This window comes from Emiliania huxleyi (genome assembly GCF_000372725.1).
Source record: "Emiliania huxleyi CCMP1516 chromosome Unknown EMIHUscaffold_12, whole genome shotgun sequence".
Classification (NCBI taxonomy): Eukaryota; Haptophyta; order Isochrysidales; family Noelaerhabdaceae; genus Emiliania; species Emiliania huxleyi.
The window spans coordinates 940,042-959,625 of NW_005201392.1; the positions used below are offsets into that span (position 1 = coordinate 940,042).

A 19,584-nucleotide genomic window follows, 5' to 3' on the forward strand; every position below is an offset into this window, starting at 1 on the left:
GCTCGGTAAAACCCCATTAGCGCGGCTCGACCTCTTTGAGTCACTGCCTTCCCGGCGGTTTGGCTGTAGAGCCTCTACAACAAACTCTACAACAAAATCGCGCTCTACATCGCTCTACAACGCAGGCGCCTCGTCACGCGGCGGATGTAGAGCTCTACAGCTCTACAGCGCTCCAGAGCGCTCTACATCTCTACAGCTCTACAGCGCTCTACACTCTACATCCTCTACACCCTCCCTCAGCCTCCCGCCCGCCGCCGAGCAAGCGAGAGAGAGAGCGACCGACCGGAGGGGGGGTCCGGTCCACATCGGGGGCAGACCACCGACCGGGGGGGGGTCCCCACGAAGTAGGGGGGGGGTACAAAATGAAGCTCACATTAGCCATTTAGCCGGAGACTATAGTCGAGCGCGTCGGAGAGGTGTTTGAATGCAAAGAATGCAAGTTTTAGCTTTGCTTTGCTGTGGTGCTGTGGTCTCCATTGTCCATGCGCAATGCTAGATGCGCGCGCCGACGCCATCGCTGTGCCGTCCTGGCGACGGCGGCTCGGCACCGGCCTCCTCTTCATCCTGGCGACGGCGGTCCTGGTCGCCCTCGTGCCGTCCGACGGGCTCACGCACGACGCCACCGGCGGCAGACGCCTTTCGTCCTCGCCGCCTTTTGCCTCTTCGGCGCCGCGGCATGTCCACCCTTGGGCACAAAGGCTGCACACGCACGCCGCCGAACCTCGCAGCACCGTCGCTCGTGAAGCCGCTGCCCGCGCAGCCGCTACCCCTGTCGAGGACGCGCCCCTCGTCGGCACATGCAGCCAGCCGCGCAACATCTTCATCGACGCCGGCGTCAACTGGTGCAATACGATCCGCTTATTCGAGGATATCGAATACGGCAAGAACGCGACGTTCGCGACCGCGCTACCCGCGCCGTACGACGTCTACGGCCTCGAAGCCTCTCCGCTCATTCAGCCCTTCGCAGAGCAATATTTCAGATGGCTCAACGGGCTGCTTGACGACGAGCCAGAGACGTGTCTGCCGCGCTCGGGCTCGACTGCGCACCTCAAGAAGTACTCGAGCGTGTACGGCTGCCTCCACGCCGATGCCAACAGGATGCGCCAGTGCATGTGGCAGAAGCTCACCAAGCATCTCAACGCTCTCAGGCCTGACCCAAGGCTCAACTCGTCGACGCTCATTGCGGAGCGACTTGACGGCGCGCGGCAGCAGTGCGGCCCGCCGCCGCAGAACCGCTTCACGTTCCTCCCGGCGGCAGCTGGCCACAGCGGCGACAACGCGTGGCTCGAATTCTACGGCCCGCCGCAGCAGCTCGTGCGCGGCGGCAGCATACCCAAGCAATTCGCGCCGCCCTCCTTGAAGGACGGGAGGTACGACTTTCGCGTAAGGGTCGTCAACCTGCCTTTATGGCTTGCGGCGTCCTTCACGACCTCTGACCACGTGGTGCTGAAGATGGACGTGGAGGGCTCGGAGCATGGCATCCTTGAGGAAATGGTGGTTCGCGGTATCATGGGCCTCATCGACGTGCTCTCGCTCGAGTGCCACGGTTCTGGTGGTAACTGCGAGAACCTCCTAGCTCGCGTAAGGCAAGCGCATCCGCGCATCAGGCTGCTTAAGGAGGGGTGGGATCACTCGGGTTATGATTCTCACTCAACGCTCAATAGCGATGAGCAGGCGGCGGTCGCAAAGGCGTGCGAGGCATTCGATCCAGCGCGCTTTACGCTGTCGCACCGCCCTACTGGACCGGCGACCACCCCTGGCCCTGCCGCGCTGCCCTAGCTCGTGCGCCAGTGCGGGCGAGCTTTTGTTAAGAGCCCCCAGCAAAAGTCATCAGGTACATTTTTGTATCTGCAATCTGGTAAAATCCTAAAAATGTATCTGAATTGACTTTTTCTTTTATCTGAGAACGCTGAGTTGACTTTTCCTATTTCAAGCTGCGTCTGAGTCCACGGTCAGGCTCAGGGTGCCAGCCCCGGGCCCCCACCGTGTAAACCGTAAACGGACCTGCACCTGACACAGTACGCTCGGAGAACCCGTGTACTAAACAGTACGTTCCTGGGGGCTGCGCGTACAAGCCCAAACCTCAACTGCTCAGCATGCCAGAGGAGCGGCGGCTGTCAGTCACTGTCGCACAAATCCACGACGGCGGGCTCGGCGCGCGGCCTCTTCCCAGGCGGGCCGTCGCCAGGCGAGTCCACCCTCGTCCGATGGCGGTTCGTGCTGGGGCTGCTGCGCAGTCCGGGCTGCGCGACGGCAGGCTCGACCGCAGACGGTGAGCTGCCAGCAGCGCTCGCTGCCGACGGCGCGGCAGCCGACGGCGCGGCAGCCGATGGCGCCGCCGCCCGCAAGCAGCGCAGCAGCACGGCCCCCACTCGCCGCCGCGGCGGTGCGCCGGCGGCGGCGCGAGCATGGTGCGCAGCGGCGGAAAGCGCGATGTAGGCGCGGAGAGCAGGAATCCGCGTCTCCGCGGCCGACGAGAAGACGCGCGCCTCGCCGTCGCCCGGCCGCACGCCCTCCAAGACCAGCGCGTCGCGGGAGGAGACCGGGAAGACCTAGCGGAGGCGGCGCCACAGCTGTCACGCATCTGGCGCAGATAGCCGCGGATGCCACGAAGCGACGGTGCCGGGAGCTCGAAGCGGAGCCCCTCGTGGCCGAGGCAACCTCGCTCCCTCCAGCCCGAGAACAGGGGGCTCCGGCTGGCCGGCAGCAGGTGCGGCGGGCAGCCCTCATGGAACCTGCGCCGAGCGCGAAGCGCGTGTGAGAGGCGGGTGCGTGTCGTGGTTCGCAGCTCTCGCAGCTTCGTAGCACCAATGCGTGAGCGTGTGGGCGGTGAAGGCGTTTCGAGCGGCCGCGCAAGCGGCTGCCGACGTGCCAGCACTCAGACCCAGATTCTCGGACACCTCCGACGGCGTGAGCAAATCCGCCTATGGGGACATGTCTCGGACATGTCTTGGACATCATGTCGTGGACTCATGGACATCATGTCCGACGGCGTGCGCAGGCGAGCCTTGGAGGCGATGAAGGCGAGATCGCCGAGGTAGCCAGAGTCCAGCAGCTCTCTCCGCAGCGGCAGCGGGAGGAGTGACTTGGCGCCTTTGTCGTTGGCGGCGCGGTTGATCGACGAGACCAAAAGCAGACTGTCCGCGGCCTCCAAAACACGCTCGAGGACGCCGCTGCGGGAGGCGCTCTCGTCGGCGAGTCCAGGCACGTCCCGCAGAAGCACGCCGCCGGCGGTGACCGCAAAGGGGCCGCGGAGGTGGACTCGGGCGACGAGCGGCCAGAGGTGCCTGGGAGACAAGTCTCCGGAGTCGTCCGAGGCGGAGGCGGAGGCGTCGACAAACGGCGCGACGAGATCCGCGAGGTCGGCGTCACCGCCCGCAGAGAGCTGCCGACTCGTGCCAAGCAGCTCGGCCACGTCCAAGCGAGCGAGCAGCGTGGTGGCGTCAGCGAGCGGAGAGCCGTACACAGCCGTGGCCCTCTCCCAGGACGCTTCAGCAGCGGCACTGCTGTCGCCGCCCGCCCTCGCATGCGCCTCGGCGGCGGTCACGGTCTCGCGCCACGCCTAATGGGACGTGTCTCGGACATGTCGTGGACACGTCGTGGACACCTCCGCCGACGGCGGCGACACCTCCTCCGCCACGAACTCGACCGTGGCGCTCCACACCTCGCCCCAGCTCGCGTCGATGACGGTGGCGGTGCACGCGGCGCAGCAGCTGGTCGGGAGTATCTCGTAGCCAAGCAGCGCGTTGAGCAGCGTGCTCTTGCCAGCGCCGGTGTCTCCGGCGACGATGACGTGGAACGGCGGCGCATCGGCGGGCGGCGGCGCAAGCAGCGCGAACGACTCGGGCTCGGGCGCTGCGACGGCGCCTCCTCCGCCGGCGAGGAGGCGGAGGCGGGTCTGAACGGCGCGAAGCCGCAGCTGCACCTCGCCGGGCGGGGCGCGGGGCAGGTTGTCTGGTAGGAGAACGGCTCGCAGCTCGGCCAAACTCATCGAGGTGGCGATCTCCAGCTCGGAGACCTCGGCCTGGTTCACATGTCATGTCGACGCGTGAAGAGACGCGGTTCTCACTCGAGCGGGCAAGCCTCGGAGGTCCCGGGCCTGCCGCATCGCGGCCTCCACCGCCGCCCTGGCCGCCGCAGGGAAATGAGACGCGACCCACCGGACGAGCGCCTCGCCGCTCAGAGCCGGCGCGCCGGCTGCGGGGGCCGAGGCAGAGGAGGAGACAGAGGCGGCCGCCTCCGCCGCAGCCTCCCTGGGTGTCAGCGGGTCCCGCTCGCCGCCCGCCGCCTCCAGCGCCGCGCTCAGCTCCTCCGCCGCCTCCTTGCCGCCCTGCTGCGCCGACAACAGCGCGCGCAGGAGCCTCTCGTACTTGAGCAAGTCGGCCGGCGGCGGCCTCTGGCGGCGCAACGCCTATGGGACAACATGTCTCGGACATGTCGTGGACATGTCGTGGACACCTCAGCCTCTGGCGGCGCGACGCCTCGACTCCCTCCCAGATCTCCTCGAGAGCGGCAAGCTCCTAAACGGTCAGGTGCAGGGCGGCGAGGTCAGGTAGGGGTCCACAAGCTGGTGAGGGGGGGGGGGGGCAACCCTCGCCTTTCCGTGCTCGTCGTACAGCGCGCGACTCGCCTCCTCCTCCCTCAGCTCGGCCGCGCTCGCCTGGCGGGAATGGGAAGGGACCCGGGACGAGTGATCGACTCAAGCCCGATGCGAGTGTCTCGACCAGCCCGGGTGCTCGCCTGCCCAGCTGCCGACTTCATGACCTCGAGCTCGCCTATGAATGAATAGTTCAGCCTTAGGCATTAGTTCTCAATGACTACTCTGCACGTCCTCGAGCTCGCCGCGGTGCGTGGCTGTCCGGCTCGACAGCACCTTGACCGAGAGCAAACCTTCGAGCCCCTTGGCTGCCGCCGCAACGGCGAGGGAGGTGTGTCCGCCGTGAGTGAAGGCCGGCCCGCCGAAGACCTGCGCATGACGTCTCATATGAGTTCACCTAGGAAGCTCATTTCGCCTACCACTAAAGGAGCACCTCCCGCTGGACGTCGCCCGATCGCTGGTCAAGAAACCGCTGCACGCGGTGGCAGTCGCGGCAGACGCTCCGAAGAGGCTCTGGAGGGGCGCCGACGCTGCCTGCAAAGGCACTGCGCCGCTCGTCGCCGCGGTCGCAGACCAAGCGCGCGTTCACAGACCAGTCCTTGAGCGGCGGCGGCCTCGCTCTCAGGGTGCTGCGCTTGGCGTCCAGCGCCGCCGAGAGAAGCTTGCGGAAGGCCGACTGCTGCCGGTCGGTCTCGTCGATGGCCTCGTGCAGCTTGAGCACCGAAGAGACGAGCACCTGTGTGGCGTCAGCCGCACTCTTTGCGAAGGCGACAGGGCGAGGAGGGCGAGGCGGCCGGGCCGTCATCACCTCGGTCGACCAAGCGCCAGACACGTTCTCGACGATCGCAGCCGCGACCCGGTCGCGGCAGGTGGAGAGGCCGTGAGTGCCGAACCTCCCCGCCGCGACGTACCCCAGCACCAGCGCCTCCTGCAGCTCCTAGGATAACGCAGACGCAGCGCTAGCGAATAGCGTCGGAAGTGGAGTCTCTACCTATGAGCGGCCCCCGAGATGCCTTTGCGCCAGCGCCGAGCAGCAGCCTCCCGATCGATGAGCGATGTACCGTTGCAGGCGCCTCGGTGACAGGATGGCGGATGGCGCCGAGAAGCAGTGCCAGCCACTCGCCGCTGCACGCCACCGCCGCCGCGTGCGCCTCGTCCGCCAAAAGCACCGTGATGGCCCTCAGCAAAGGTGCGCTGCATGGGAGAGAGGACTGCAGCGAGGGCAAACACCGCTCCGCCAAACCCATGACGAGGAGGAGTCCGGCGGTCTCGACGAAGCGAGGCGACGCAACCGAAAGGATCGGAGCATCTGCTCCCTCCGCCGCCCCCTCCGCCAACCGTGCGCAGAGCTGCCGCACTGACGAGTCCGCAAGGCTATTCCACGCCTCACTGTCGGGCGGCAGGTCCGTGCGCAAGCTCACAAGCGCTCTCAGGAAGGGAAGAGAAGCCGCAGGAAACCGCTGCTCGTTGTGCAGGATGGCGCGGGTGGCGATGCCACGCCGGTGCTGCAGGCCGCCTTCGGCCGCTGCGACCTCGATCGGTGCGAGAGTCCTCACAGAAGCCCGCAATGTTCGAGCCAGAGCGTTCTCTCCCCCTCCTCGAGACTGGACACTGGCCGCCGGCAAGCGAAGCCGTGGCTCAAGCTCCACGGCGAGGTTGACGCAGTGGCTGTCCGAACCCTCCTCCTCCACCTCGTCTCGCAACATGAGCAGCAGCTCCCACCCGCTCGCGTGCAAAGCCTCCAAGCCGCTTTCCGCCATTGCCTCGCAGAAGCACGCCCGAATCGATGCCTTCAGCGCCGGCCAGCCGTGGAGGCGAATAGCGTCCGCGAGATGACGTGACACGTGCAAGGCACCCAAGCCACAAGGTGAGACTGCCAGGCATTTTGCTGCTGTCTCCACGACCCTGCTGCAATCACAAGCGGAGACGCCGGGCCGGGCAGCAAGCTCGAGCAGCTCGAGCGACGGATCGAGCCGAGCCGTGCAAACTTTCAGCAGGGAAGACACGTCCTTGCTCCCGGCGAGCGACGCCTCGCTGGGCGCGCGGCCGGCTTCGACCTCGTCGAGCGCAGCGCGGAGCCGCGAGATCGCAAACTCAGGCGGCAGCACGCCCAGCCTTGACGCGCGGGGCCACAGCACGAGAGCTTCTCGAGAGAAGCGCTCCACGAACGGCTCGGTCTGGGGCCAGACCATGCCGCCGCCCTCCGTGGCGTCCGGCTTCTCGCCCTCCCAGTAATCGGCCTATTTCACCCACGAACTCTATCAGTCCGTTCTCGCCCTCGCGTTCATGAGCTGAATACCAATCAAATCTCGTGCTAGACGAGCGCCTGAGCATACTCCGTGCCGTCGAGCGAGAGCAAAGCGCAATGCTGCGGAGTCACACCAGCCGCGGCGAGGCGATGCGGAACCTCGTGCCAAACGACGCTCAGGTCGATCTTGAAGGGCGGCCCATGGCTGTTCAGCCGAGTCACGGCGCGCGTCAGAGTCGCCAGCAGCACGTCAAAACCCGCCTCGTGCAGAGCAGCGGAGAGCGCGGCCCCGTCACCCTTCAGCGAAGCCAGACTCGTCGCCGCGGCGCCGGCGGCGTCGCGGGGGAGAAAGTAAACGAGCTTGGAGGGAGGCGCGACGCCGCTGCCGCTGCTTGGCTGCGCGGTGCTGCTGCCTTCGCTGCTGCCGCCTCGCCGCGACGCCTCCCAAACGGTGGCCAAACGCGCGAGCCGCTCTGACGCCGAAGACTGCGACGGAGGGAGGGGCACCGTGCCGTCCGTTCGTAGGTCGTAGATCAAGCTCAATCGGTGGCCTTGGGCGGGTGGATGTCGCGCGCTCTCGCAGCGTGCGTAGAAGGCCTAGTAAGCCAAGCTGATTGTGGGACAGTAGTTGATCAGTCGCCTCACCGGAGCGGGAGAACTCGGCCTCGACGCGCGAGCACCGCGCCGCAACCGCCGGCTCCGCCTCTTCAAGCAAACACTGGTGCCGGCGGCTGCGGACAACCAACGCGCCCCCCGAGCGAACCGACGGCAACGCGACCTCCAGCTGCGCAAAAACGCCCTCACGCAAGTCTGTCGCGGCCGAAGACGACGGCGGTGCGCTACCAGCCGAGCAGAGCCGCAACCCTCGCAGGACAGAGCTGACCTCCGTCGTCTTGTCGACACCGAGCGCCCTCAGCGCCTTGCGCACAGCCGGCCGGAGAGACTCCTCCCACTCTTTGATCGCCCCCAGCTCCAGCCTCTCAGCCCTGACCCAGACGCCGCAGCCGTCCGAAGCTGGCTCGCCCAGCGACCGGAGCGCCTGCGCGTGCGCCTCTGGCAGCGGGAAAGCGACCGGCTCCGCCATGCCCTCCGCCCGCAGCAGCGGCGGCACAAAGTCCACCGACGCCGCGTGCGCGAGAGTGCCTATAGCAACGTTCCTAGAGGGCTCCCACATAAGGCTCGTAAGTCGAACGACGCCGCGGTGGCAAGCGGACCAGACGGCTTGAGGCTGGCAACCACCCGCAATAGGCGCCTGCGCACGTCTGCCTCCCCGCCCTCCTCGTCGTCGCTGCCACCAGCCGGCGGGAGGGCGGGCAACGCCGCCGCGAATGCCGCGGCGTCAGGCGCGGGCTGCGGCGCAGGCGGCGGAGCGGCTGCCGCCCCAGCATCCAGCGCCGAGCCGTACAGCCGCGCCAGCTCCTCGTCCCCTCGGACTGCGGCGGCGATGTGCCTCGAGAGCAGAAGCACGCGCGGCGAGCACAGCTCCGCCTCCGCCGCAGGCCGGTAGAGCACTCCTGTGGGGCATGTCATGGAGCAGTGCATGGTCATGGACGTGCCATGGACACCTCCGCCGCTGGCTGGTAGAGCTCTCCTCCCGGCGGCTGCGGCGACGCCTCTTCGTACGCTTCTCTGCCGGCGAGGTCGAGAAGCTCCTCGAGCAAGTACCTAATTATGAGTGCGTCGTCAATGACTACTCAGGCGCTGTCGGCGAGGCGAAGAGCTCCTCCGTCGAGAGACTTTGCGACGGCGGCGGCGCCGGCGGCGGCCGAGGTGTCAGGGCCACCCGGCAAGCCAGAGAGGGCGGCGAGGAGGAAGGGGGCGGGCGGAGGGGCGGCGGGAGGGGGTTGCGACGGCCGCGGCGGCGGCGGCGGCTGCATCTTTGGCGACTTGACGTCAGAGCCGCCCTCGCCTGTTCTCAATTCATACCAGCAATTTGCTAATTCATCAGACTTGGCGGCACGCCGTCTGAGCCGCCCTCGCCGCCCCTCGCTTCGCCGCCTTCGCCCCCTCCCTCCCTTCCTCTCACCGCCAAATCAAACTCATCCAGGCACATGTCGCGGAGGTCCCCGCTCGGTAGCACCGCACCCACTGCACTCCGCACCGCACCGCTGCCTCCTCGCCCCCCGCCGCCGGCCTTCGCCGCCACCGCCTCCAGGGTGGATCGGACCAGTCGCCAGCACCGCAGGGCCGAGCCGGAAGGAATGCGGAGGGGGGCGGAGCGAGCCCCGTCTGGGTGAGCGCGGGCGAGCAGCTCGCGCACGCCTGGAGAATTCTCCAGGATGAATCAATCGATGACTTCATTCGGCTTGGCTGTAGCAGCAGCTCCCGCACGCCTTCCGCCGCGAGGTCGTCAGCACCAGCCTGGCTTGCACCCGCCTCCGGGGCGGCGGAGGACGACCCGCCCGCCTCCTCACCTGTCTGCGGCTGCACTGCCGGCGCCGCTGCTGGGTGCGGCTCCACCGCTCCAATATTGCTCTGCGGGTGCGGCTCCACGGCTGAAACCCCGGCTGCTGGGTGCGGCTCCACTGCTCCCGCCTGCGCAGCCGGGGCGGAGGGCGGCTCTGGTGGAGGAGGAGGCGGCGGCTGGCTGTCCTCGAAGATGAAGCTGTCGTGGCCCGCGCGATCGCCTGGCGGCTCCACCTCCATCTCGTCCTCCTCGCCCAGCGAAGCCTCCTCCTCGCCCGCCTCGACGGAAGAGGCGGCGGCAGAGGCGGAGGCGGTGGAGGCGGCGGGGTCGGCAACGGCTCGGAGGACGTAGCGAAGGTCGTTAGCGGCCGACCGTGGCTGGCTGGCCGGCTGCCCAAAGGTCACCACGCCGCCTTCTCCCACCACGGCGCTCGCCGCCGCTTCCGCCGTCGAGAGGAGGAGAGTGGCTGAGGCGCCGTGCTGCACTCGGCAGCCGTTCTTGCGCGAGACGTCCTCGATGCGTACGCTCCTGCCGTCCTCGGAGACGTGGATGACGGCGTGTCGCCGCGAGATGTGCCCAGCGCTGAGCGAGATGGTTTGTGAGTCGTCGCGGCCGACGGTGAGCTTCGCGCCCGGTGCGAGCGCAATTCGCGAGGGCCGGCCGGCGCGTGCGCCATTCACCGTGCTCACAAGAGCGAGCTCCATCGCAGAGCGGTGTTTGGCGACGTATGGAGAAGGGTCACGACAATGGTCGGAATGTCGATTGGAAGTGGAGAGCGCGCGAGGAAGAGTCGCCCGCGCTGCCTTTTTTTTACGAGGTTCTCTCGTCTCGAGGTTGTTCGAGGGGGATATCCTTTGGCCGCGTTGGGTAGCGAGGATTGGTGTGACGCGATCCACGCAGGCGTGTTTTCTGACGGCCGACCGACCGTCAGTGCACGGAGTTGCCCCTTCTCCGACTGCCCCGGCTAGTTCCCGAGGTCGTCGGGTGTGACCCCTCCCTGCCTGCGTCCCCCGCCCGAGACCTAGCGCGGGTGGGTTGGAGGGGGCTCGCTGCAAGGAAAGGCGGTGTAAGAAGCCAATCCCCGTAGTCCGCCCCGCTCCTCCCCATCGGGCCGCATAAGCGGCCACGCCTCGCAGATTCGTTTCTCGCGCCTGGGTCAGGCGCGCGGGGCATCCCCCGGGTCTGCAGCTGCTGTCGAGCCGAGGCGGCGGCAGCCGCCGCAGCTGCACCGCCTCCCGTCGCGCCGCGGTCGCCGCTCCCTCAGCGCCGTCTCCGCGTCGTCACCCGCCGTAGCTTCTCCTCCGCCGCCGCTGCCCGCCCCCGAGAGTGCGGCGGCGGTGTGAGTGGTATAGTCAGGGTATAGTGCAAGGGAGGCGTGTGTGCGTGTCTGCCGCAGATTGCTGCCGTTGTCTGCGCCGCGATCCGCCGCCGCGGGCGCCGCCGCGCCGCCGCCGCCTGCGCTCGCCGCCGCCTCGTAGACGACTCCTCTCCGGAGAGCCGCGCAGCGGGCCGCGAGGTTGAGGTCAGAGAGCAGCAGGGTTGAGATCACAAAATCGGCCAATTTTGAGGTTGCTCGAGAGAGCCTGGAAATGGTCCCGCGCCGTAGCCCCGGTGCCGGCGCATCACGTCTCAGCCGCGAGGGGCCGGTTCTGCCGCGCAGTCGAGCAGCAGGAGGCCAGGAGCTCAGGGGCAACTTTGATCTTTGTCGACAAACCGGTTTCGGCGAAGACTTACGAGGACACCGATCCGAACGAATTTTTCGACTGCCTTTTTTCGGAAGGTGCCGCAATGTATGCAGAAAGGAGAGGGGGGGAAAGGGAGATTTACTTGGAGCACTTGGCGGCAAGACTTGCTTGGGAGTGCGGTCATCAACCTCACATCCAGGGCCGGGGAGCTATGAATGAATGAAGCGCCACCCCCAGACAAAAACAAAACATCTCTGACTCTCTCTCCCTAGCTCTCTCCCACCCAGCGGGCCGATGATCGCGGCATCGGGCTGCGGCCTAGAGAGCCCTCCCTGACTGACCCTGTGGGGTGCGCGGTCGCAGGGCAGGGGTTATAGAATCTTACAACAAAGCTCCCGGGGATTTAGTAGCTTAACACGGGGTCCCGTACCGCGCGGAATCGACCCTATCCAGTGCTCAAGTGCTCAACACGGTGCGGCTGGGGGCCCCGGGGGTGTGGGCGCTCGGCGCTTTGACCACCCAAGACAGCTTGGAGAGCTCCCGGTCCCGCAACATTTCGTAACGATTGTCGCTATTGGCCATCTGCCTCCTTCTCTCTCCTTCTTCTACAAATGTCGTCGGCACCGACGGAGCCCGACGTTGTTGTGACCGGTTTCGTGAGCCCGGGACCGGCGCCTCCGCCCTCGAGCGAGAAGAAGAACGGCAAGGCGAAGAAGACGCTCGCCGACATCCGTGGCTTCTGCGACCTGCCGGCGTCCACGACCGCAACCATCGCCACTGGCGGCATGGGCAAGAAGAAGGGCAAGCCGATCGAGGCAAAGATCCACCAGGCCGTCCACCAGAAGAACGATAAGGTGGGCCAGCTCACGGGCCGCGCCATGTACATCGTCAATCCGGTGTATGATGACAACGCGGCGTTCAAACAGCTCATGAGCGACAAGTTCTACCAGAACCCGCGCTACTTCAAGGACCTCGGATGTGGGCGGTCCGCGCGCCGAGCAAGGAACTGGCGGTGGTGATGCGCCTCACGCCGCCATCCTCGCCTCACCTAATCTCCGCACCACGGGCAAAGCGGCTCAACCCCGAGCTCGACGTCTCGCCCATGGACAACCCGGCCATCAAGCCACTCGAGTTCACGCTCGTCATGTCGGCGACGCAGTTTGAGACGAAGGAGAAGGGCCTGCTCCCGCCCTCGCTCGTCATGATGGGCAAGAACACGTATACGAAGTCAAGGACTACGTCAAGGCCAAGTTCCCCACGGTCGACTACGTGGACCTCGTCTTCCCCGGCCCGGAGGGCCCGAAGAGCATCATCAAGACAGCCTGTGGGTGCTTCCCATCGCCGCCCAAACCGCCTGGACTGGCACCCTCGAGGTGGATCTCGAGTTCTCGACGCGGAGGACGACGACAGCGACGAGAGGAGGACAAGCAGGACGGCAACGCGCTCTTCGACGACGAGGCTGAGGAGGAGGAGAAGGAGGAGTAGGATTCGGCGTGGCGCGTCTACTTCCTGCGAGACGAGAGCGGTCGGAGGACTCTTACGTCGGCGCGAGCCCCGGACCCCGTGGCCGACGACTGCGCCAGCACAACGGCGAGCTCTCGGGAGGTGGCGCGCCCGCCGCGGGACGGCCGTGGCGCATTCTGCTCGTTGTGCGCGGCTTCTCCTCGAAAAGCGATGCGCTCGCTTTCGAGTGGGCGTGGCAGAAGCCGCACACGAGCCGGCACATTGCGCGACAGCGGGGTGTGTGTGAACGCCATAGGAGGTATTTTCTTCTCAATAACAAGGCTGTGAAGGGGTTCGGGAAGTGCGGCACGCGGTCAAAAGTGTCGGTGCGGTTAGCGGCGCTCGCGCGCTGCTCGTGCACGGCCATTGGGCCGCGTGTGCGCTTCATGTCCGTGTGTGTGCTCCCGAGGAGTGTGGAGAGGCGTTGCGGGACGTCCGCCGCGCCGCCGCGGGGCTCACGTGCGGACCGCCGTGAAGCGAGTTCTTTGACTTTGATGTCGCGCATGTGCATGCACATGCTCATGCACATGCACATGCACATGCACATGTCGGGAGACTGATGGGTCAAAAGCACAACTCGTCAATCGACACGTCGCGCGCCGATCCGCACACCGAGGTTCTTGGTTGGCGCGGCCCATTCACGTAAACGCACAACCCCGGACCCGATTCACACAAAAACACCCCAACCAAAGTAAGACGCCCCGCCGTGGTCCAGGAGCCAGACTTCCTAAGACGCCGGCTCACCATTCCTGCGATGAAGGGCACGCACCGGACCTGGTATCGCTCAGACTATCGGCCGCCTCCGCGCCCCGCCCGGCCCGCCCTTCCGCTCGCCGCCATTCCGCCGGCCGCCCTCGCCGCCATTCCCGGCCGCAACTCTCGCGCGCAGACGCGGGGGCCTTGGGGGGTCGGGTTCAAGGGGCGTAGGCGGCGGCGCAAGTGCTGGCGGCCGACGAGCGCGGCCTACAGCCGGCGCGCCTACAGCTTGCGCCACGCCGCCACCCCGTCCCTCGCCTCCCCCTTCAACCTCATCCCGTACGGCAGCAATCTCCCTTCGGACGGAGGGGAGCCGGCCGACTGCGACAACCTGGGGTGGCTCGACCCGTGGGGCACGATGCTAGGCGAAGACCTCGCCGCCCCCCCGCGGGCGGCCGACGAGGCGGAGCCCGAAGCGGCCTTCTGAAAAGGGAGCGCGCAGAGACGACCCTCTCCTCCCCCCCCTTCTTCCGGGCCTTCGTCTCGGGGCCCTCGATCCGGACCCTTTCTTCCGGGCTCGCCCCCCCGCCCCCGCCAGCCCCACGCGCGGTGGCATCAGGGCGCGCGCTACCCGTCACAGGCTTCACGGAGGCCTCCTTCGGCCAGAAGCCAGTCGGCGGGTGCCGCGCCTTGCGGGCGTGCAGCGTCTCCCCCCTCTGCGCCCTTCTACGCGAGGGGAGGAGGTGAGCAGAGCGCTCGCGCCCTGCCCGCTGCCCGCGTGCCGCCTCGCCTCCCCGAAGTGCGGTGCGCTTCCCGGTGGGCTGACCCACCTCCGTTGCTTTTGCAGCCTGCCACGCGCCGGCCAGAGCGTGGAGCCCGCCGGCTGGCTTCTGCCTCGCCAAACGGGACGACGCCGCGCCGCCCGCCCGCCCGCCGCCAACCAGCAGCTTTGGGACGCCTCGAAGCCAGGGCACGGTGGCCTCCCGGCCAGCGCGCCGCGCCGCGGGAGAGTGCTGGCCTTTTGCGAGTCTTGGATAGCCTTAAGGGTTTAAATTTCTTTTAACAAAAGAAAAAAACGGCAACAGGGGTTGGTGAACCACGAACTAAATTTCTTCTCCTCCGGCACCACGGCCCGTACTGCACGACGCCGCCTCGAGACGCAAGCGTCCTCGAGATGGCGGACAAGAAGGCCGCGCCTCGCCGCTTCGCTCCCAACCTGAACGCACGGCGCGACAAGAAGGAGCGCGACGCGAGCCACGCCCTCCACCGGCTGCTGTATGACGGCTCTGAGGCTGCTGAGGCTCAAAGCACCGGCAGAGGCAGGGGCGGCCGCGGCAAGGGCGACGGCCGCGGCAAGGGCGACGGCCGCGGAGGCAGTTCGAGCGGCGCCAGCAGCGGCCGAGGCGGGATCCAAGGAGGCGTCGGCGGAAATGCCGGCGGTGCCGGTAGCCCCCGGCGCAGCGGTGCCGCCGCAGCCTCCTCGTCCGCTGCAGCCGCCTCCTCCTCTGCCGACCTTTCGCGGACCGGCGGCTACCAGCTCAAGACGATCAAGATCGAGGAGGACGAGGTCGACGACCCCGGTGGTCGCGCGAGCGGTCGCGCGAGCGCCGACATCGAAGACGGCGCCAGCCACACGCCCGGCGGAGCGGAAGCTCGCCTGCCCCGCGGCGTTGGGGGAGGGAAGGGAGTGACGCCTCCGCGCTGTGTCCCACCCCGCAGGGCCGGCGTCATCGGAGTGGCTCCTCGGCACGGACGCCCCGATCGCGCTGCCGCTGCGCCCGTCTGCGGCCGCCCTCGCGCGCACTCCTGCCACCGCCGCTGAGGTCAGACCGCCGACTATTTCTAGAAATGGTCTGACTCGCCACCGCCACCGTCTATTTCCCCATCACCGCCTCGCCCATCCTCCTCGCCATCGCCACCGCCACCATCTGTGTCCCCTTGCCCACTGCCTGGGGACACGATTCGTTCTGTGTCCGCGTGCGTGTGTCAGAGAGAGAGAGAGAGGCAGCGGGTCGAGGCTGGAGCTCCTCAGCTTAATTAGTTAATTAGTTAATTAGTTAATTAGTCGAGGCTGGAGCTCCTCAGCGACGCAAGGTGGTCAGCGGCACTGGTCGAAGCTAGGCCCCTGCCAAGGCCCCCTTCCCGGCTGGCTCTGCCGCTGCGGCGATGCTCTGCGACGAGGCGACACTTCCTAGACCCTTCCTAGACCCTTAGACCCTTCCTAGACACTGCGAAGACACTTCCCAGAGGATGCTCTGCGACGAGGCGACACTTCCTAGACCCTTCCTAGACCCTTAGACCCTTCCTAGACACTGCGAAGACACTTCCCAGAGGATGCTCTGCGACGAGGCGACACTTCCTAGACCCTTCCTAGACCCTTAGACCCTTCCTAGACACTGCGAAGACACTTCCCAGAGGATGCTCTGCGACGAGGCGACACTTCCTAGACCCTTCCTAGACCCTTAGACCCTTCCTAGACACTGCGAAGACACTTCCCAGAGGATGCTCTGCGACGAGGCGACACTTCCTAGACCCTTCCTAGACCCTTCCTAGACCCTTCCTAGACCCTTCCTAGACCCTTCCTAGACCCTTCCTAGACCCTTCCTAGACCCTTCCTAGACCCTTCCTAGACCCTTCCTAGACCCTTCCTAGACCCTTCCTAGACCCTTCCTAGACAGGCGGGGGCGCCGCTGGGGGCGAGCAAGCCCTCCAGGGCGCCGGCCTGAGTGGGCGGGCAGCTGCTCTTCCTGTAGGCGGGGACACTTCCTAGACACTTCCTAGACTCTTCCTGTAGGCGGGGGCGCTGGTCGGCGAAGGAGGCAGCAAGCTCCTCTTCCTGCAGCGGCTGTCTAGGAAGTGTCTAGGAAGTGTCTAGGAAGTGTCTAGGCAGCAAGCTCCTCTTCCTGCAACTGCCGACCGCGCTGCCTCTCCCCAAGCCGTCGGCGGGCGGCGGCGGCGAGTCCCCCCCCCCCCGTCCCCCCAGGCCGGGTGGCTGCCTTGTGACACGTCCGGGACATGTCCCGGAGTGTGTCCCCACAGGCGACCCCCCGCCCGTCAAGGCGAGCGAGTTCCTCGCCGCTCTCTCGCACGCCAGCGACTACGCCGACCCCGCCGCCGACACCGGCCTCGCGACCGCCAGGCGAGATGAGCCCGAGATGAGCCCGAGATGAGCCCGAGAGCTATCGCCGCCAAACCGAAACCGCGGTCCGCCACCGAACCGACACCCGGTCACCACAGGCAGCTCTTTGACGACGACGCGGCGGCGGCGGGCTTGCGGGGCGAGGTGGAGGTGTACCGCTCGGGCAAGGTGGTGCTGCGCGTGGGCGGCGTCGGCCTCACCGTCCAGCCGGGCGCCGCCTGCTCCTTTGAGCAGGAGCTCGCATGCCTCGTCCCCGCCGCCGCCCCTGCGAAGGCGCCCGCGCCCGGGGACGACGACGAGGAGCCGCCGCCGCCGGTCGACCTGCACCGGGTCGGGCGGGTGCACCAGCGGCTCGTCGTGACGCCGGATGTGCCCGCGCTCCTCGAGCAGGTGAGGGAGGAGAGGAGGGCGGTCGCGGCCGCGCCCCCCAGCTTGCCTGCCGCCGCCCTTGCCAAGCCCAAGGTCAAGGCCGGACGGCCGTGATTGTGAACGGGAGTACACCGCACAACGCAAAATGCAACGACGGAATTGACGGAATTTTTTCGTAGATCAACCATTTCAGCGCCTTTCCCCCCCCTGCCCGCGTGCCCTCTCGCCGCTCTCCTCTCCACACCACCGACACTCGCGCACGGACCGCAGTCAGCTCAGAGTCAAGACACGGAGCCGTCGGCTTTATTTAGCACAGCTACGTGTGTGGCGTATACGTCTCGGTGCACGGGGTAAATAAATAAATAAATAAATAAATAAAAACGGACACCTCTACTGTGAGATGGGTAAAAAGGAACAGGTCCCCGCCCTTGCGATCTTTGTGCAGGGTTCTTTGTGGCACGGGGTGGAACTTAGGCTGTAGTCCGCATGTTTCCTCGCGCACACCCCGTCTCGTTTCCTTTCCGTATTTCTCCACAGCACCCTCTCGTTTCCTCTCTAGTTTCCCGAGGAAACTCCGTGGAAATCAGCTGGTTTGGGCCCCAAATCAGCCAAATCGGCAAAATACCGGGTTATTTTGCCGATTTCCTCGGTTTCGCCTCAGATTTTGGTTTTTGCCCCAGACCAGCTCTCAGACTCGGGGAAACTCGAGAGTTGCCAGAATGGAGCACCAAACATCCTCTAGTTTCCCTGGAAATTTCCGGAAACGCAAAGACCAAAGTGCTGGGGACCCTCTCGTTTCCTTTTTGGTTTCCGGAAAAATGGATAAAGGTGGAACCTGGAACGTGTGTGCGTGCTGCGACCTGCGTGTGCGTCCACTACACGTAATACGACGAGGCACTTGGAGCACTTGGAGTGCAGTCATTAGCCTCACATCCAGGGCCGGGGAGCTAAGAAGCGCACCCAGCGGGCCGGAGGCCATCTGCATCTCACATCTGTGCATCGTCAGGGGCGGCCGTTGGATTGTGCCGGCAAACTCCATTGATGAGCTGCATCCCGGTTGAAACATGCGGTGACACGCAGTGACACGACACGAAATGAGTGCGAGCATCGTGCGGTGCGAGCGGCAGGGCACAGTGGTCGTGACCGCGGTGACGCTGCCCCCTTACTGTGCGGCAGCTCACGAGCTAGGCGCCTCCGCCGATGCTAATGGCGTTGCGCCGTGCATCGTCGTCTCAGCTTCGCTCAGCGCCAGCTGCCGCGAAGGTGCCCACGTGTCGCTGCATGAGGATGCGTGGGCCGGTTGGGCTCCGTCTCGCCGATGCGACTCGCCGCGCTGCGAGTGGCCCTGCGGGTATAGGCAGGTGTGGGTGCTCAAGACGCGCCTGGTCAGCGAAGTGCTCACCTCCGGCCGTGATGCACTTGTGGTGGATGCAGACTGGCGCTTTGTCGCGAGCCCGCTATCATTCTATCGATCGCTGCCGCGCGTTGCCATCATCGGCCTGGCGGATCGGCCCACTGCCGAGGGGCATCTGATCAACTTCGGCCTCATGCTCATCCGTAGCGTACTTTCGACCCGCCGGCTCTTTAAGCGCGTCGCCAACCGCAGTGTTGTCGGTGAGTGCCCTTGCGACTGGAGCTTTGGTTGCTCTGCTCCGGCTCTCCGACCCTCCCTCTCTGCCCTGGTCTACCCAGGCTGGGACCAGCTCATTGCCAATGAAGAGCTATTGCTCTGGTCGGCGGACGGCGACTCCGACGCGGACTGCTGCGCCGCCAACCAGCAGCTCAGAGACTTCTTTCGGCGGGACGAGCGCAGCCATGCGCTCAAGGTGTGCTGACCCATGATCCGAACCCCAGAGGCCCTCACCCTCTAGTCCTAACCCCGGGCCCTAACCTTGACTCGCACGTGTCCAAGGTGGCGTATCACCGCGAGGGCAGCCATTGGGTGAGCGGTCTAGGTCGAGTGGTCTAGACTGCCGCGCTGCTCTCACGGCACGTACAGACCAGAGCGCTCTCAGTCGCTAGTGCGTAGCCCCCTGAGATGACGCAATGCCGCGGTGGCAGGACAATATGCCATTCTGCGACGACCCCGGAGCCTACGGCGCGCTCGCACCGCCCCCGCTTGCCGCATCGCTCGCCTTTTCGCGATGGGAGCCAAACGCCTTCAACATGCACAAGCGCCGCCCGCGGCTGCGGTGTGCCAGCACAGCCTGCGGCCCTCCGCCCAATGTCGGTGCGGGGTCGCGCTCGGCGGGGACGGGGTCGGCGGCCGTGGACTCGGCCTCGGTGGCGCACACGGCGGGCATCGTGGCCGCGGCGCAGGGCGGGCCCAAGCTCCGCATCGTCGCCCACTACAAGTCTGGCTTCCTTTCCTCGTTCCAGCTCCTCGCCGCCGTCTGTTGCACGCCCCTCTCGGTCACCTCAACGCACAACGCCACGGGGACTGGCGCAGCCAGCTGGCGCGCCTGCCGCCAGCAGTGCCCTCGCGTGCGCCAGATATCGCACGAGTTCAACCTCGGCGCACCTCTGCAGCCCCGCCAGACCGTGGTCCACTTCCTTCGACACCCCATCGACATGCTCGTCTCGGGCACCATGTGAGCTGCTCCGCCGCCAGGCGCCTCGCAATCAGCACCCCGGTGAGGCTCTCAGCCGCCGCTGCCGCCACAGGTATGCCCTGAATTGCGCCGAGAGCTGGATGCGCGTTTGGCCGCCGCCGAACGCGGATGCCGCCAAGTTGGCGTGGGGGGAGAGCTTCTACCCTGCATGGCTCCGCTCCTCTTCCGAGCAGACGGCGCGTTCGCCCCTCCGCTGGTCATCGGCTGCTGTACCTGGGCGCGCCGGGCAAGAGCGCGTCGGCGCGACTCTCGGCTCTCGGTGAAGTCGGTGTGTCGAGCTACACTAGGCACTACTGCAGTGCGCTCAGGATGCAGAGCAACAACGCGC

At 66.5% G+C, this 19,584-nt stretch overlaps 4 protein-coding genes across 4 annotated transcripts; 3 read left to right on the plus strand and 1 right to left on the minus strand.

The window, feature by feature from the left end:
• Positions 1 to 489: 489 nt before the first annotated feature.
• On the plus strand, positions 490 to 1,779 carry EMIHUDRAFT_98049 (hypothetical protein; the record flags this gene model as incomplete). The annotated part of the gene is made up of 1 exon (XM_005790545.1): positions 490 to 1,779. The coding sequence occupies one exon, from the start codon at positions 490 to 492 to the stop codon at positions 1,777 to 1,779; it is 1,290 nt and encodes a 429-aa protein (XP_005790602.1).
• Positions 1,780 to 2,117: 338 nt separating this feature from the next.
• EMIHUDRAFT_98050 (hypothetical protein) lies at positions 2,118 to 9,956 on the minus strand (the record flags this gene model as incomplete). Its single annotated transcript, XM_005790546.1, has 14 exons — positions 2,118 to 2,552; positions 2,901 to 2,924; positions 2,957 to 3,562; positions 3,608 to 4,024; positions 4,121 to 4,411; positions 4,592 to 4,660; positions 4,874 to 4,966; positions 5,031 to 5,534; positions 5,659 to 6,837; positions 7,005 to 7,331; positions 7,729 to 7,988; positions 8,060 to 8,359; positions 8,629 to 8,754; positions 9,260 to 9,956. The coding sequence occupies 14 exons, from the start codon at positions 9,954 to 9,956 to the stop codon at positions 2,118 to 2,120; spliced, it is 5,328 nt and encodes a 1,775-aa protein (XP_005790603.1).
• A 3,219-nt stretch (positions 9,957 to 13,175) lies between these two features.
• Positions 13,176 to 14,218, plus strand: EMIHUDRAFT_433614 (hypothetical protein). Its single transcript, XM_005790547.1, has one exon. The coding sequence runs from the start codon at positions 13,195 to 13,197 to the stop codon at positions 13,621 to 13,623; it is 429 nt and encodes a 142-aa protein (XP_005790604.1). The 5' UTR covers positions 13,176 to 13,194; the 3' UTR covers positions 13,624 to 14,218.
• A 76-nt stretch (positions 14,219 to 14,294) lies between these two features.
• EMIHUDRAFT_462290 (hypothetical protein) lies at positions 14,295 to 16,758 on the plus strand (the record flags this gene model as incomplete). The annotated part of the gene is made up of 7 exons (XM_005790548.1): positions 14,295 to 14,758; positions 14,856 to 14,959; positions 15,258 to 15,317; positions 15,931 to 15,955; positions 16,023 to 16,091; positions 16,176 to 16,275; positions 16,374 to 16,758. The coding sequence occupies exons 1-7, from the start codon at positions 14,311 to 14,313 to the stop codon at positions 16,756 to 16,758; spliced, it is 1,191 nt and encodes a 396-aa protein (XP_005790605.1). The 5' UTR covers positions 14,295 to 14,310.
• Positions 16,759 to 19,584: the final 2,826 nt, after the last annotated feature.

Coding starts and splice junctions, on each gene's coding strand:
- EMIHUDRAFT_433614 (XM_005790547.1), top strand. CDS start 13,195: ATGAAGGGCACGCACCGGACCTGGTATCGCTCAGACTATCGGCCGCCT.